General features: G+C 36.7%; 1 protein-coding gene across 1 annotated transcript; it reads left to right on the forward strand.

The window, feature by feature from the left end:
• Positions 1 to 12234: 12234 nt before the first annotated feature.
• LOC149235234 (RING-H2 finger protein ATL80-like) lies at positions 12235 to 13270 on the forward strand. The gene has a single exon (XM_089461319.1). It carries the CDS (start codon positions 12255 to 12257, stop codon positions 12960 to 12962), a length of 708 nt encoding a protein of 235 aa, XP_089317445.1. The 5' UTR covers positions 12235 to 12254; the 3' UTR covers positions 12963 to 13270.
• Positions 13271 to 15930: the final 2660 nt, after the last annotated feature.

Genomic DNA, 15930 nt, shown 5'->3' on the forward strand with positions numbered 1-15930 from the left:
GGCATATATGGAAGAGTCGGCTACTTTTTATGCCTTGGTGCTTTGGTGATCTTTAAAAAATATCTTGAAACATATTCCACTATCACCTGTCCTCGGACTCTTCATCTTTTTGTCACTGAACTTTTCAGCTTCTACCTTGAAGGCTTAAACTTGTGAAGTGCTGCAGACATGGTCTTCATGAAACAAAGCCAAGTATTCCTTGTGAAATTGTTAGTGAAAGTGATGAAATAGATTGCTCCTCAAACTGATTTTGTTTCATAGGACCACAAATGTCACTATGAACTAACGCAAGATCTGTGTTGCTCTAAATTTAGATATTTCAAAGCTATCCATCTTCTGCTTTCCAAAAACACATGCTTCAACTCTGATGCCATGTTGTCAATTGAATCACATCAGCATCATGTTATCATTGGAACTAAATTGCATAAATACTATGAAATGAGATACTGACAATTTTATTACAAAGACAGTGAAAATGAAAAAGGATTTGGAAGTGCGTGAACAGATAATAGAGCTTTTAGCACTAAACATTTCAATTCCTATGACTCTTTATTTGTCCAGTGACCTTTCAATTCCTATAATCTCTCTCGCCATATATGTAGCCTTTTTTGTCCTCTTATTGACTTGCCATTTTATAAACCCTCAAATTATACCATACAATATTGCTTCATGTACACTAATTTCAAAATTTGACCATTACTTTAATGACCTAACATTTTAAGAACAGAACCAAGACATCAAGACCTTTCTTATAATAGCCCACATCAAATCACAAAACCCAAAATGACTTTTCTTGGCTAGGGTCATCCTACAAAAGTGACACAAGAAACATGTTTATCATAATGTATAACACAAATTCATGTCACTAAAGATGGTGTGGCCCACCATAAGCCTTATGCATTAGATAGGACATTGTTTGCCATGAAAAATAAAGTGGAAATATGAATAAAGTATAGGGAACCCTAGTTGGTTATTAGAGCATGATAAAATTTATCATTTATCATATCTTCACTTTTATATATAGACTTTTGTGTATGCAAGTTCAGCCTTTTAGAATCTAAAACACCCATCAAACTTCAAAATGGCTCTGTATATCATTGATAAAAAAAAAGATTTGTGAACAATTGAACAAATACGTGAATACACACTAAGAAACAAAATCTACATGGCATATTGGCAAAATATCGAATATAACAAAAATTATTATGCATTCAACCTTTATATATTATTTTTGAAGCCAACCACAAATGAAAACATCTTTCATGTCCTCAATAATGGCGACTAAAGTAAAAATATGTTAATGAATGTCAGCAAAAATAAACATGTGTATAACATGTTCATGTATGTACAGCGTCAAGGCCCAATGACAGACAACTAACTTATTCAATTGTACAGTACAGGGCCCTAGATTTTGATTTGATGTTGGGATCTAGCACAAATGAAGTACCATCTAATTCAGTAATATAAATAGAATAATATTCTAAAGAACTAAAAAATAAACTTTGTCAAAACTTCTCCAACATTATATACTAGCCAACTTTTGTGCCACTTTTCAGCACAATGCTTTTGCTATTGCATTTTGAAAAGGAGATACCCAGTAGAGTGCACAACCTTATAAAGAAGGGGTAGCCATCACAATATAATATATCTCCACCAATAACAGGTTGATAGCTATCTCACACAAGAAATAGAGACTAAATGATCCCTCCAACTTTTCGAATCGTCTATATCAAAACATTTGCATCTGCTTTAACCAATCATTCCTTAGTGGGTCTGACTCTGCACATAATTTTTTGATAATCAAAATATGGATTATGAGATCGTGCGGCCAAAAAAAACCAAAAACATGTAAATATTCCTACACCACTTTTCCAGAAAATAAAGAATAAAAAAATTGCAAATTAGTTTCTAGCAGTTATAGTAATCTAAAAGACATTGATGAATCAAATTTAGTAGTATAAATCAAACCTTTACATGAGTGCTGGGAAAAGCAGATGTTCGCAGCGTTTCATGTACTTCACTTGACAATTTATTTTTCGGCTTGCTCAGGATGAATGCGGCTTGATCAGGAGTTGCAGCAATAGAAGTTATTTGATAGCCACTGTCCCAGCATCTGTGAATACCTTCACTTGGATAGAGAAAATCAAGCTCAACAGCTTGAACAGGTGCAACTAGTAGTTAATGAGAAATAATGGTTTATTAAAGAGATTCATATTATAAAGCAAATAGCAGGGCAAATGAAACCTAAACTTCTGTGAAGAATAAAAATAATGCTATCTCATTTTTCAGAACAAAAAGATCACCTGATTTGAAAACCCTGCATTCCTTGACATAACCACATCCCATTGATTTCCAGCAGTTGCCATTGATGTCACATAAAATCCCCCTTTCCATTTCCTACTAATACATTTAAATGGAAAAGAATTGCTCACTTTATATGATTGTTGAGCATAGAGTGTACCTAAGAAAAACCGATGCATCATCAGATCACTACAAGGAAGTTTAGTAAACACTCAAAAGCCTCAGCATCAAGAGTATTTGCTAGAAGCACAAACATTACATATATTACTCCAACAGTCCAAAGTAACAATCAATACCCCAACTGCAACAACATGGGTTGCTTTATTTTAGGAACTACTATGGCTAAATCAAACTCTAGCAAACATTTATGCTAGCTTCTATACTCTTTAACTTCAGGATATCTAGCTTCTAGAATCTACTCTTAAACTTAAAAATATTAATGGAACAGAGATCTAATTTTAAGGTATTAGGACCATTTTTGTCTATGCATGCATTTAGTTTCAACAATGTTCCCTGTTATGTTCAGGTTGTTTAGAAGTTAGAATGTTGTATAGGTTCTATCAAAGAAAGGTTGTTTAAAGTTAAAAACCAATTGTTGAGACTATGAATACAGTCCTACATTATTTTCTTAATGTCTCAAAATATGCTTGCAATTTTCTATTACTGAAACAATAATGTACACTGAAAACATAATAACGATTCTATAATGCAAAATAAACACTTAAAAGAATCGAAAACTTGAATACCCAAGAAATCATACCTCCGGCCATTGATGCTTGCTCACACTCTGATACTGTTTACCTGAGCTCAAAGCTCACGCAGTACCAAACTTTCTGCTACACTTCGAGGCAGTCCCTTCCCTTTTGTCTGCAAAGACGAAGTATTCCTCTACAAATCGTTGCTTGCTGGGCCTACTCCAGTTATTGCAGTAGCTATTATTCCATCAGAAAACGACACGGAAAAATCTTTGTGAATGGAGATATTGGGTCCTTGAATGTTGTTGGAATCCTTGGGGGAGAGTATAATGATTAGAGCTCCTGCAAAGCCATTCAAAACACATACAAATAATAGCACTAATGCCAAACAAGACAGTGCACAACACAACGGATCTGACTACTCAAAGACATGAGGCCATTCACCCTCTGTAGTCTTTTTCTCTCACCCGCGTGGCACTTCCAAGCTCTGCTCACTTTGATTTGATGGTGTAAGGCTGAAGGGGATTGAGTAGTGAGCTTGGGGACCAAACAAAAGTATTTATAGCCAAGCTTCCATCAAGCTTTTGTTGGCTATGTGTCAAGTATTCCACAAAACATGGTAGAGAACTGCAGAGGGAGTAATGGACCACCCCAGGAGCTCCCAACAAGAAATTAATCAATGGCAGATGGTTTCCATAATTATTGGAATCAGTGGCAGATGGTTTCCAAATCATCGACGACCGTAAAGGGAGCTAACATTCTCCCACTTGGTCCATACTTCCAATCTAATGTCTCATCTTAAAACCCATTAATAATCTGTATTAAGTAATAGATACATGAATCATGGTGATAAGTCCTCTAATGACGAGTATTATCTTCCATGTATTACTATGTATTCATTTCTATTATAATTTATGTGGCAACAATTTCTTAATGAATAAACCTTATGTTTATTCTTGGTCCTACACAGATGAATTCTCTCAAATCAAATTAAGGTGCAAATATGTATGAGGAAAACGTCACAATAATTAAGAATTTCATTAAAATAACATTGTCCATACAATGAGAAACTACATAATGGAACCAAGTCCCATATTCATTACATGATCCTTGAATTTCAACAGTGGCATGCCCTTAGTCAAAGGATCAACAATCATCAACTCAGTGCTGATGTGATCAATGACCACTTTATTTTCTTTAACACGTTCTCTTATAGCTAAATACTTAATGTCGATGTGTTTATTTTGACTCCCACTTTTGTTGTTTTTAGCCATAAAAATAGCAGTTGAATTGTCGCAATACATTCTCAATGGCTTAGAGATAGAATCCATAATTCTAAGCCCAGAAATGAAACTCTTAAGCCATACACCATGTAAAGTAGCCTCAAAACAAGAGACGAACTCGGCTTCCATAGTGGAAGTGGCAATCAAGGTCTGCTTGGCACTCCTCCATGATACAGCTCCACCGGCCATCATAAAAATGTATCCTGATGTTGATTTGCGTGAATCAACACATCCAGCAAAGTTAGAATCTGAGTAGCCAATTACTTCCAAATTGTCCGTCTGTCTATACATAAGCATGTAGTTTTTGGTTCCTTGAAGGTACCTCATTACTTTCTTTGTAGCTCTCCAGTGGTCTAAACCTGGATCACTCTGATATCATCCCAACATTCTCACAACAAATGCAATGTCAGATCTTGTGCAGACTTGAGCATACATTAGGCTTTCGACAGCAGAAGAATATGGAATGTTCTTCATTTGTTCCCTTTTAAAGTCGTTCTTCGGGCATTGGTTCAAATTTAACCTATCACCCTTCACAATGGGAGCTACACTTGGTGAACAATCCTTCATCCGAAATCTCTCTAAAATTTTATTAATATAGGTTTCCTGAGACAGACCCAAGATGCCTCGAAATCTGTCTCTATGGATCTTAATTCCAATGACATAAGATGCCTTACCCATATCCTTCATATCGAAATTTTTAGAGAGGAATTGTTTCACCTCATGCAGCAAACCCTTATCATTGGTTGCTAGCAAAATGTCATCCACATATAAAACAAGAAAACAAATTTTACTCCCACTAACTTTTAGGTATATACATTGATCCATAATGTTTTCTACAAAACCGAAAGAAGAAATTACATTATGGAATTTCAAATACCATTGGCGGGATGCTTGTTTTAAATCGTATAATGATTTATTAAGCTTGCAAACCAATTGCTCACCATCACTAGAGGGGAATCCTTCAGGTTGTTTCATGTAAACCTCCTCCTCTAGATCTCCATTGAGAAATGTCATTTTCACATCCATTTGTTGCAACTCTAAGTCAAAATGGGCTTCTAATGCCATAGTAACGCACTAGGAATCTTTCTTAGATACAGAAAAGAAAGTCTCTGTGTAGTCGATTCCTTCTTTCTGAGTGAATCCCTTAGCAACAAGTCTTGCTTTGTATCTCTCAATGTTCCCCAATGAGTCTTTCTTTGTCTTAAAGACCCATTTACATCCAATGGCTTTTGCACCATTAGGCAACTCAACAAGATCCCAGACTTCGTTACTCTTCATAGAATTCATCTCTTCCTTCATGGCACCGTACCATAATTTTGATTCTTTGCAACTCATGGCTTGTGAAAGGGACTTGGGATCATTTTTGGCTCCAATGTTGCAGTCAGATTCTTGTAGATACACAACATAATCATCAGGAATTGCTGATCTCTTTGGTCTAATAGATCTTCTTAATGTTGTACCATCATCTTCCTGAGAAGTACATGGTTCAACTCGTTGTTCAAAAGTTCTTGGCAACTCTTGAACTACCTGATCTATTGGAATGTCGTTAGCAGCTTGTGGAACTTCAACAATTGGTTGTTCAACACCAGTTTGTACTTGAGGGGTGCTGTGAACAATAACCAATCTATCATGTGAGGTGGAAGGTTGAGATTTTGAATAATCCTTCTCAGAAACTATGTTCTTGGTTTGATCGCTCCCACTGATCAAGTCATTTTCAAGAAACTTTGCATTTCTTGATTCCACAATCGTAGTGCTGTGAGATGGACAATAAAATCTGTAACCTTTAGACCTTTCAGCATATCCAATGAAATACACACTAATGGTCCTTGGGTCCAGCTTCTTCTCTTGTGGATTATATATTCTCACTTCAGACGTGCATCCCCAAACGCGCATATTTCGCAAACTCGATTTCCAACCTTTCCATAATTCAAATGGCATTTTAGGAACAACCTTGGTTGGAACCCTGTTTAATATATACACTACTGTCTTAAGTGCTTCAGTCCACAAGGATTTAGGAAGATTGGAGTTGCTAAGCATACTCTGCACCATGTCCAATCATGTTCAGTTTCTTCTTTCTGCTACACCATTCTGGTCGGGTGAACCAGACATGGTGTATTGGGCAACAATCCCATGCTCCTGAAGAAATTTTGCAAATGCTCGAGGTGCTTGTCCATCTTCTGTGTATCTACCATAATATTCTCCACCTCTATCTGATCTCATGATCTTAATTTGCTTGTCGCATTGTTTCTCTACTTCAGCCTTAAAGATCTTAAAGGCATCTAATGCTTCGTTCTTTTTATGAAGCATGTAGAGATACATATATCATGAGTAATCATCTATAAAAGAGATGAAGTATCTCTGACTATGTGAGTCCATGTCTAGATTACATATATCAATATGTATGATCTCTAATATGTCCGAACTCCTATTGGCACCTTTCTTTGACTTGTTGGTCTGCTTTCCCTTTATGCAGTCCACACAAGTCTCAAAATCAGTAAAATCCAGAGTATTAAGTACCCCTTCATTTACCAATCTTTTAATTCTTTCTATGGAGATATGACCTAATCTCCGGTGCCATAATTTAGAGGAATCTTCATTAATAACACATCTTTTAGTGCCAGTGTGAACATGCATTGAATCATAAGTGACATTGTTTTGTAAATTAATGTAGTAAATACCATTAGACAAAATACCATTCCCAACACAATCAGATTTATAAAATAAACTGAAAGATGTTTCTGAAAAGTTAAAGGAATATCCAAAATGTACAAGCCTTGAAACTGAAATCAAGTTTCTAGAAAAACTTGGAACATAAAAGGTCTTTTCTAATTCTAAAACAAAGCCACTACTTAAAGTTAAATAGCATGTTCCTATAACTTCCACATGCGAGCTCATCTTGTTTCCTGATAAGATGCTTTGCTCACTTCCCACTGGCTTCCTTAGGTTTTGCAAACCCTGCAAAGAATTCGAAATGTGAATTGTTGATCCAGAATCAATCCACTAGGTGTTAATATTGGCATTAACCATATTAGATTCATAATAAACAAACGAGATTGGATTACCTTTGTCCGCAAGCCATTTCTGAAATTTGGTGCATTCCTTCTTCGTGTGTCCCTTTTTTTTACAGAAGAAACACTTGGAATCCTTCTTGATATCGGCTTGGGGAGGTACCTTACCTTTCCCTTTCTGATTGGCTTGAGATTTTCCCTTTCCACACGTTGCCAGCATTGCACTTTCTCCCAGTTCCATCGCCAGTCTCCCTTCCTCTTGAACACACATGGTCATGAGTTCATTAATTGACCATTTATCCTTATGTGTGTTGTATGAGATTTTGAAGGGTCTGTATTGGTGCAGAAGGGTGTTCAGGATGTAGTGCACCAGGAAGGACTCTGATATTTCAACCTTGTTTCTTCAATTGAGCCACATTGTCCCTCATTTGCATGATGTGCTCACGTACACCTTTCACATTGGTGAGCCTTAGGGATGAGAACTTTATGATTAGGGTGCTTGCTAGTGCCTTGTCTGAAGTGACGAATTGATCATCAATGGCTTTCAGCAAGTCTCGAACCTTTTCATGCTGATCAACGGAACCACGAATACCAGCTGAAATTTTAGTCTTAATGAACATCATGCTTAGGCGATTAGATCGCTCCCATCGTTCATAAAGCGTGATGTCCGCTGCAGTGCTGGTATTAGTGAGTGTCGATGGTTCATCTTTCCTAATAGCACAATCTATGTCCATCCACCCCAAATGAAGGAGAACTCTCTCCTTCTAGACCTTATAGTTATCTCCCTTAAGTTCAGGGATATCACAACGAATATTAGAGAAATTTGCAGGTTGTACAACTGCATAAAATTAAATATTACATGCTTATGTTAAAATTGAGGCCTAAATAAAATTTCATGCTTTGCCAGCGTAAATCATGCTTAAAATTGAATCTAATGACATAAAAATTGTCTATGGACTAAATTTTCAATTCAAGCAGATTCAATCATTCTTTATAATAGAATTTATCAAATTATTCACTTAATTCATAATTCTAAAGGGTATATTATGATTATAATTTGATATAAATTCTATCTTAGATTTGAACTTTATGATAACACTATTAATTCATAATTCCTGTGGGTAAGTTATGAATACTTTGATATTTTATCCTAATTAATTATATAAATATAATAAAAATTCATGTGGGATAAAATTTATTGTATCTAGTATAATTAATTACAATTAATGTCTAAATATTCTTTATGTGATCCTAATCAATCATAATATATAATATTATTTAATTAGAGATGCTGCGACTATTCCCTAATCAATTAAAAATCATATGGATCACTAGACAGTATTTCTTTTATGCATAAAAATTAACTTGATATGAGAATAATTATAAATTGCATAAATAAAACTATAATATTCATGCATAACATTCAACGATGGGTCTCGTATACTCATCCAAAATAGCATGTATTAATTAGAGTAGATATAATCAATTCATGTGAATTAAATATGAGCATAGTTAATAAATTTGCACAACAATTATCCAAATTGCATATAGTTAAACCAAACAAATATTATAAGCATAAAAATTGAGCAAAATTAGACATATTTCCAAATAAATGCCTTAATTTAGAAAATTCTCAAAATATGGCATTGAGCCAAACAGAGCATGTCTATAAACACCAAGGCAGAGATAACAAATTGCTTTGATACCAAATGAAAACATAATAACGATTCTATAATGTGGAATAAACACTTAAAAGAATCGAAAACTTGAATACCCAAGAAATCATACCTCCGGCCATTGATGCTTGCTCACACTCTGATACTATTTACCTGAGCTCAAAGCTCACGCAGTACTAGACTTTCCGCTACGCTTTGAGGCAGTTCCTTCCCTTTTGTCTGCAAAGACGAAGTATTCCTCTACAAATCGCTGCTTGTTGGGCCTGCTCCAGTTATTGCAGTAGCTATTATTCCATCAGAAAACGACACGAAAAAATCTTTGTGAATGGAGATATTGGGTCCTTGAACGTTGTTGGAATCCTTGGGGGAGAGTATAATGATCAAAGCTCCCGCAAAGCCATTCAAAATGCATACAAATAATAACGCTAATGCCAAACATTATAGTGCACAACACAACGGATCTGACTACTCAAAGACACAAGGCCATTCACCCTCTGCAGAGTTTTTCTCTCACCCGCGTGGCACTTCCAAGCTCTACTCACTCTGATTTGATGGTGTAAGGCTGAAGGGGATTGAGTAGTGAGCTTGGGGACCAAACAAAAGTATTTATAGCCAAGCTTTCATCAATCTTTTGTTGGCTATGTGTTAAGCGTTCCACAGAACATGGTAGAGAACTGCAGAGGGAGTAATGGACCACTCCAGGAACTTTCAATAAGAAATTAATCAACGATAGATGGTTTCCATAATTATTGGAATCGGTGGCCGACGGTTTCCAAATCATCGGCGGCTGTAAAGGGAGCTAACCTACACCACATTCCATCTTACATGCAATTTAACCAAAAACTAGGTAACCCAAAAGTAAAAATTAAGCCATCCATTGGGGTTTTCTTTCTTGCTCAAGTCTGCCCCACCCGAATGGCATGTCAAAAAGGAGTAAGGGACAGTGTAAGTCCTGTGCAACTCTGGTAGAACAAAAACCCATCAAGCCTGGTACTTGAGCAGAAGAAAGTTTGTGTTATGTGGTGAAACCTTGACCTTGAGGCGTGTTTATCAAATTCCTTAGAGGGTGATCATATATTTGTGATATGCTTACATTTCTGATAAGTTTGAGCATCATTTTCAAGAAAAGGAAATATTGAGAGAATTCATCCTTACCAGCTGGCTGAGAAACCCATTTTGGAACCTAGCCTCTGACTCTATCTCCTGAGCTATCTGGAAGTTGATGAAAATAATACAAAAAGGCCAAGATTACATTCACAAACTATTTCGAAAATTACAGAGCAATTTCAGTACAGAACTCAATACAAGATCCCTTTATTGGGGTTTGTAGACAAACAAGGGTTAACAAATATGGGATGCATGGCTTACATTTTTGAGCTAGGAAACCTTATGATGCAATCCATTATTCTCTTCGTCTAGGTCCCCATGAATGGGATCGACCCTCAACTACAATTGTTCGCTCTAGGGATTCGATCTGCTGCACAATCTCTCTCTGCAAAAATCAATCAATATCACCGTACACATATCTCTATGAAATTGATAAAATAGCAACGAGCGTGCTCAATTGACAGAATGGTACCTTGATCGGAAGGGCCCTAAAGCGTAAGCAAAATTCTCTCTGGGCACAGATGCCATCAACAAAAAACTGATGCAACCAAATCCAGAAGACACCCACAAGTTCAATATTTTTCGTCTGATCCACGACGCTCCACAGGGCCAAGGCTTACACAGTGGCCAACAAATTCAAGCAAGATCTTGAACGACACAAGTACTCACCACTCCCATGTGACATCTTAGAGCGGACATGGATTGTAGAACAATGTTTCAGAAAACCTACACAAGAGGTAAGATAGGTATAGTTCAGTTATAACGAGAACTTTAATCTAATGATGGCACGTAAGCCAAGAGAGGAGTTGATTCGAAAGGGGAACGTCTTACGACGTAACAAAGAGGAACGCCTTACAATGTAAATTTAATTTAAATAAAACCAGTAATTTTTTATTATTATATAGGATTCATTTTAAAGTTTTTAATAGATAATTTGAATTGAATTTGATTTAGTTATAAAATTAAAACTAGGTATTATTAATTTTAATGGTGAAAATAAGAAATGTTGGTTGGTTTCTATTATTTAATTTAAATTTAAAATTTAAAATTATTTTTAATTTTTAATTTTATTGAGTTCAAAATTAAACTCAAACAAATTTAATAAGATTGAAAATCTGCCCTCCTACATAGCATTAATAAATTATATTAATTAAATAAAAAATTAATTTACATTTATAAATATAAATATTCATATGGTGTGGATAGGATATAAATTATAAATATTCATATGGTGTGGCTAGGAGTCGGGCTAGGATATAAATTATAAATATTCATATGGTGTGTCTAGGAGTCTCGTGGAAGGGGGATTTCATTGAAATAGGTTTGAGGAATCAAGTAGGGAATTTATAACGAAAGGGTTACAAGACTGTTGTATTAATAGTGGAATGGGAAATGAGAGTGTGAAAGCGATGTCATCAATATATTTAATTATTTTCTATAAAATAAAAGAAAAAAATAATATTTAATTAATGACATTAAATTAATATTTTTATTTGTAAATAATTTTTTTTAATAAATTATATATATATATATATATTGCATTGATTTTTAGATTATTATCAAAGGGATAAAAGATGTTACATTTGAATTTTCGAATACAAATATAATTTAAAGAACTCTTAAAAAACAAAATTGATAAAAGCACTAAAATGTTACGAAACTCCAATCACATCACAGGAGCCTCCTTCAATAACATTTAATAAAAGCACTAAAATATTACAAATCTCCAATCACATCACAGGAGCCGAGCCTCCTTCAATAACTTTTGAACGTCCAATGACCTTGGATCGCTCGCACCATCTATTAGTATCTATCTGTTTTAAGAAAGTGGGGATCGAACAGTCTTCCGAGGCTTGCGTGTCTGGAGTGGAGGCTTCCAGGGGCTTTTGTGTTTCTGTGGGCGCCTCCGTCCCGCCTTTACCTGCCCGCGGAATCCGATCTAAACCTGGAGTCATGGCGTTATGTACCATTTATTAAATGCCCTCTCCTCACTTAATTTTCCTCAGTTTTCCATGCTTTGCGTCTCTTCGAGCTTTTGTCATATTCTTAGATTTGCAGTGCCCAGTTGTCATATTCTTGGATTGGCAGTCCCCAGGTTGAATTACTGAGAATTTCATGGTTTCCGAAGCCCTTGTGCCTGACCCCCTTCGAGGTTCGCTGTAATTGGAACTCGTGTCCAGCAAAATGCAGAGTATGTCTTCATTTTCATTGTCTGTTCAGGGAAGGAAATTGTTGCAAGATGGTGAGGAATCGCATTCATCCGCTCCGATGCAAGAGGTATCTCCAGACTTTGCTAATGCGAGATTCGGCCCAAGCTTAGTCGTTGGCATCGCCGCCCTGTTCCTCTCAATACTATGCGTTTTGGGGTTCAATGGCCTGCTCCGCTGTAGACGGCTCTACAGGCGATGGCGAGTGGTGTCCCAGTCATCTCTCAATATGGATGTCAAAAGAGCTCAGACTTGCATGGAGAAAAAAGATTTAGAAGCACTTCCAGTCACGGTTTACCGCACAGGGTATCCCCTCAGAGCCGTGGATTGCCCCATTTGCTTGGCAGAATTCATGGAAGGAGAAAAGGTGAGAGTATTACCAGATTGCTGTCACAGTTTCCATGCACATTGTATAGACGCATGGCTGCTTTCAAATGCCTCTTGTCCTTCATGTCGACACTCTGTCCTTTGTGCATTGTCGAAGAAACCGTCAGGGTTCTCCCAGCCAGAGGAAAGCGCCCGAATGGATGTTACCGAAAGAAACGAGAGTGTTGCAGCAAATGATGTTCAGTCTTTCCAAGTTTCTGCGGACGACTCAACAATGGCAGCTTCTTCATCTCTGGGTTCCGTCAAATCTGCAAGTGACTTGGAATCTGGTAACGCAGTTGAGACTAGGAAAGCATGATTGGCAAAATTGGCTAGTCTTGGAAGGGCATAATCCGCGAATTGATGTGGGCATCTATGAGAGCGTACAGTGTGGAAGCTACAGAGAGCGGGCAGCACGGTTGCAGTCTGGTTGCAGTCTGCTAGTTTGTATGTATGTATTGGACAAGTTCAGAGCTCGAGGCATATCTGTGTTTATATATCATTGTTGCCAAACTTATATGTAACATTCCAAATCGATTTCACTGTAAACATGTCACATTGATTGTGAGTTGAAAGTTTCAGGGATGGAATTTGAAGGGTAATATGTCCATCTAATACAATTAAATTTTTTGCAAAACCATCAATACTGTAAAGGTTTTGCAAAACCATCAATATTTTTTTGTTGAAACTTTCCAAATATTACATTACATTCCAAATGGATTTCACTATGAATATGTCAAAGGATGGAATTTGAAAACAAATTACTCGTCACAGCGTAACTTGTCTATTAAATACAGTTATAAGTCTTGCAAAACCATCAATACCCTTTGTTGAAACTGTCAAAATAAATGGGGAGGTGTGAAAACAGATTAGATCTGTTTTGAAATTCCAACCGTGGTTGAAACCATGTTCAGCTGACCCGCAATAATACCTGCGTTGAGACGGCTCGGGCAGTGGAATATTTGTCGCATCATCATCAAGGGGTGGGGTCTAAATTCGAAAGAACCTGTTGATGGAAATTCCGAAGCAAAATGATGTCAAATGCAAAATTTGTCGAGACCATTCGGCACGACTATTTATTACGGAAGTATGTGACTCGAACAAGAGACATCATAGCTCTAATATTGTAAGCATTTTCAGACCATGAACTCAAACTCATTGAAATGCAGTAGCATAATAGTGAATTGTAAAAGTTAAAGATTCAATGCAGGTAGTCACTAATCTAATTTAATGAAATAAATTATTACAGGATTGGATTAACTGATGAACCGGTGGAGTTCTTGGGATTAGCTTAGCCCTAAAAGCATGCCACCAGTTTCGGGAACTGTTGTTCTTGTTTAACTCTATTCAGGCCATGAGAAGACTGCATTGTTTAATAGGGTTCTGGAACGTGGCCGTGATCATTTGAGGGAAATTTCTCTTTCACTCGCCTCTACATTACATTTCAGCATTTTCTGTGGAGTGAAATCTTGTAACAGCGGTCTGATTAGTGGCCTAGTTAACAGCCCGTCCAGCAATAGCAGCCACAATTACATACATGCAGAAATTCAGCAGCAGGAGAAACCCTGCTGAAGATTTCACCGCTCCGAGCACCAGTATGGACTGCTAAACAAATTAGAAATACCAATCAAACCGACCTAACTTTGGAGATGGAAAAATACTAATTACCAATCTGTGCTATACCCTCAAGGCTTAATTTGCAGACCAAGCTAACAATAATGGCAGCCAGAGACACACAAGGATTAGTTAAATACTAGAGCACACGAGTACTAAGGAAAATTCCTGAACATGGACTCCTTCAAATTCCGTGAAGTTCATGGACTTCTAGGATCAGCAATCCACTTCAACACTCTCCATAGACTTCTGCAGATATCTTCTCGGGGTAGTGCTACGTATTTAAGGATGTTGATGTTAGATATTCTACAATTTTAACAATGATTCTGCATGCGGAATAAACTCAAGGACTCATTAAACCTTATTGCCCAGGGATACGAGTTACCTCCAGCCATTGGTGATGCATTGAAGCAGGCCACAGTCCACAAGCTTCTCCTTCAGCACTCCAGCGTCTGTCCAGACAAAAGAACACAAAATTCTGAAGGCACTTCCGAGCTCTGCTATCTCAGCTAGATGGTGTAGAACTGAAGGGGGTTTGAGATATGAGCTTGGGGACCAACAGATGAACATATAGCTAAGCTTCCATCAAGCTTCTAAATGCTATGTGTTAGAAAAACCACAAATTAAGGTAGAGATGAGATCAAAGTAATGGACCACTTTAGTAGCTCCCAATTATTAATGTAGTAATTGCAGTTGATTTTCTTAACTTAAGGAAACTACTGCAGTTGGTTTCCATAAGTTAAGAAAAGCTGCAACTCCATAAATCAAGGTAGCTTTTGTGTTAAATTAATGGAGCTTAACATTCTCCCACTTGGTCCATACTTCCAAACTTAATGTCTCAACTTAAAAACCATTGACAATCTTTATTAAGTAATAGATACATGAATCATGGCGATAAGTCCTCTTATGACGAGTATTATCTTCCATGTATTACTATGCATTTATTCTTATTATAATTTATGTGGTAACAATATCTTAATGAATAAACCCTATGTTTATTCTTGGTCCTTCTTAAATGAATTTTCTCAAATCAACTTAAGGTGCACATAAATATGAGAAAAAACATCACAATAATTAAGAATTTCATTATCATTGTCCATACAATGAAAAACTGCATAATGGAACCAAGTCCCATATTCAATACATGATCCTTGAAATTAACTGTGGCATGCCCTTAGTCAAAGGATCATTGATCATTAACTCAGTGCTGTCGTGCTCAATGACCACTTTATTTTCTTTAACACGTTCCCTTATAGCTAAAAACTTAATGTCGATGTGTTTATTTCGACTCCCACTATTTTAGCCATAAAACCAGCATCTGAATTATCACAATATATTCTCAATGGCTTAGATATAGAATCCATAATTCTAAGCCCATAAATGAAATTCTTAAGCCATACACCATGTAAAGCAGCCTCAAAACAGGAGACGAACTCGACTTCCATAGTGGAAGTGGCAATCAAGGTCTGCTTGGCAAATGTATCCTGATGTTGATTTGCGTGAATCAACACATTCAGCAAAGTCAGAATCTGAGTAGCCAGTTACTTCCAAGTTGTCCGTCCGTCTATACATAAGCATGTAGGTACCTCATTACTTTCTTTGCAGCTCTCCAGTGGTCTAAACCTGAATCACTCTGACATCGTCCCAACATTCCTACATTAGGCTTCCGACAG

The sequence above is a fragment of the Pinus tabuliformis genome, chromosome 8 (assembly GCF_031772625.1).
Source record: "Pinus tabuliformis cultivar Carrire ecotype Pingquan chromosome 8, CPIR1, whole genome shotgun sequence".
Taxonomy (NCBI): Eukaryota; Viridiplantae; Streptophyta; class Pinopsida; order Pinales; family Pinaceae; genus Pinus; species Pinus tabuliformis.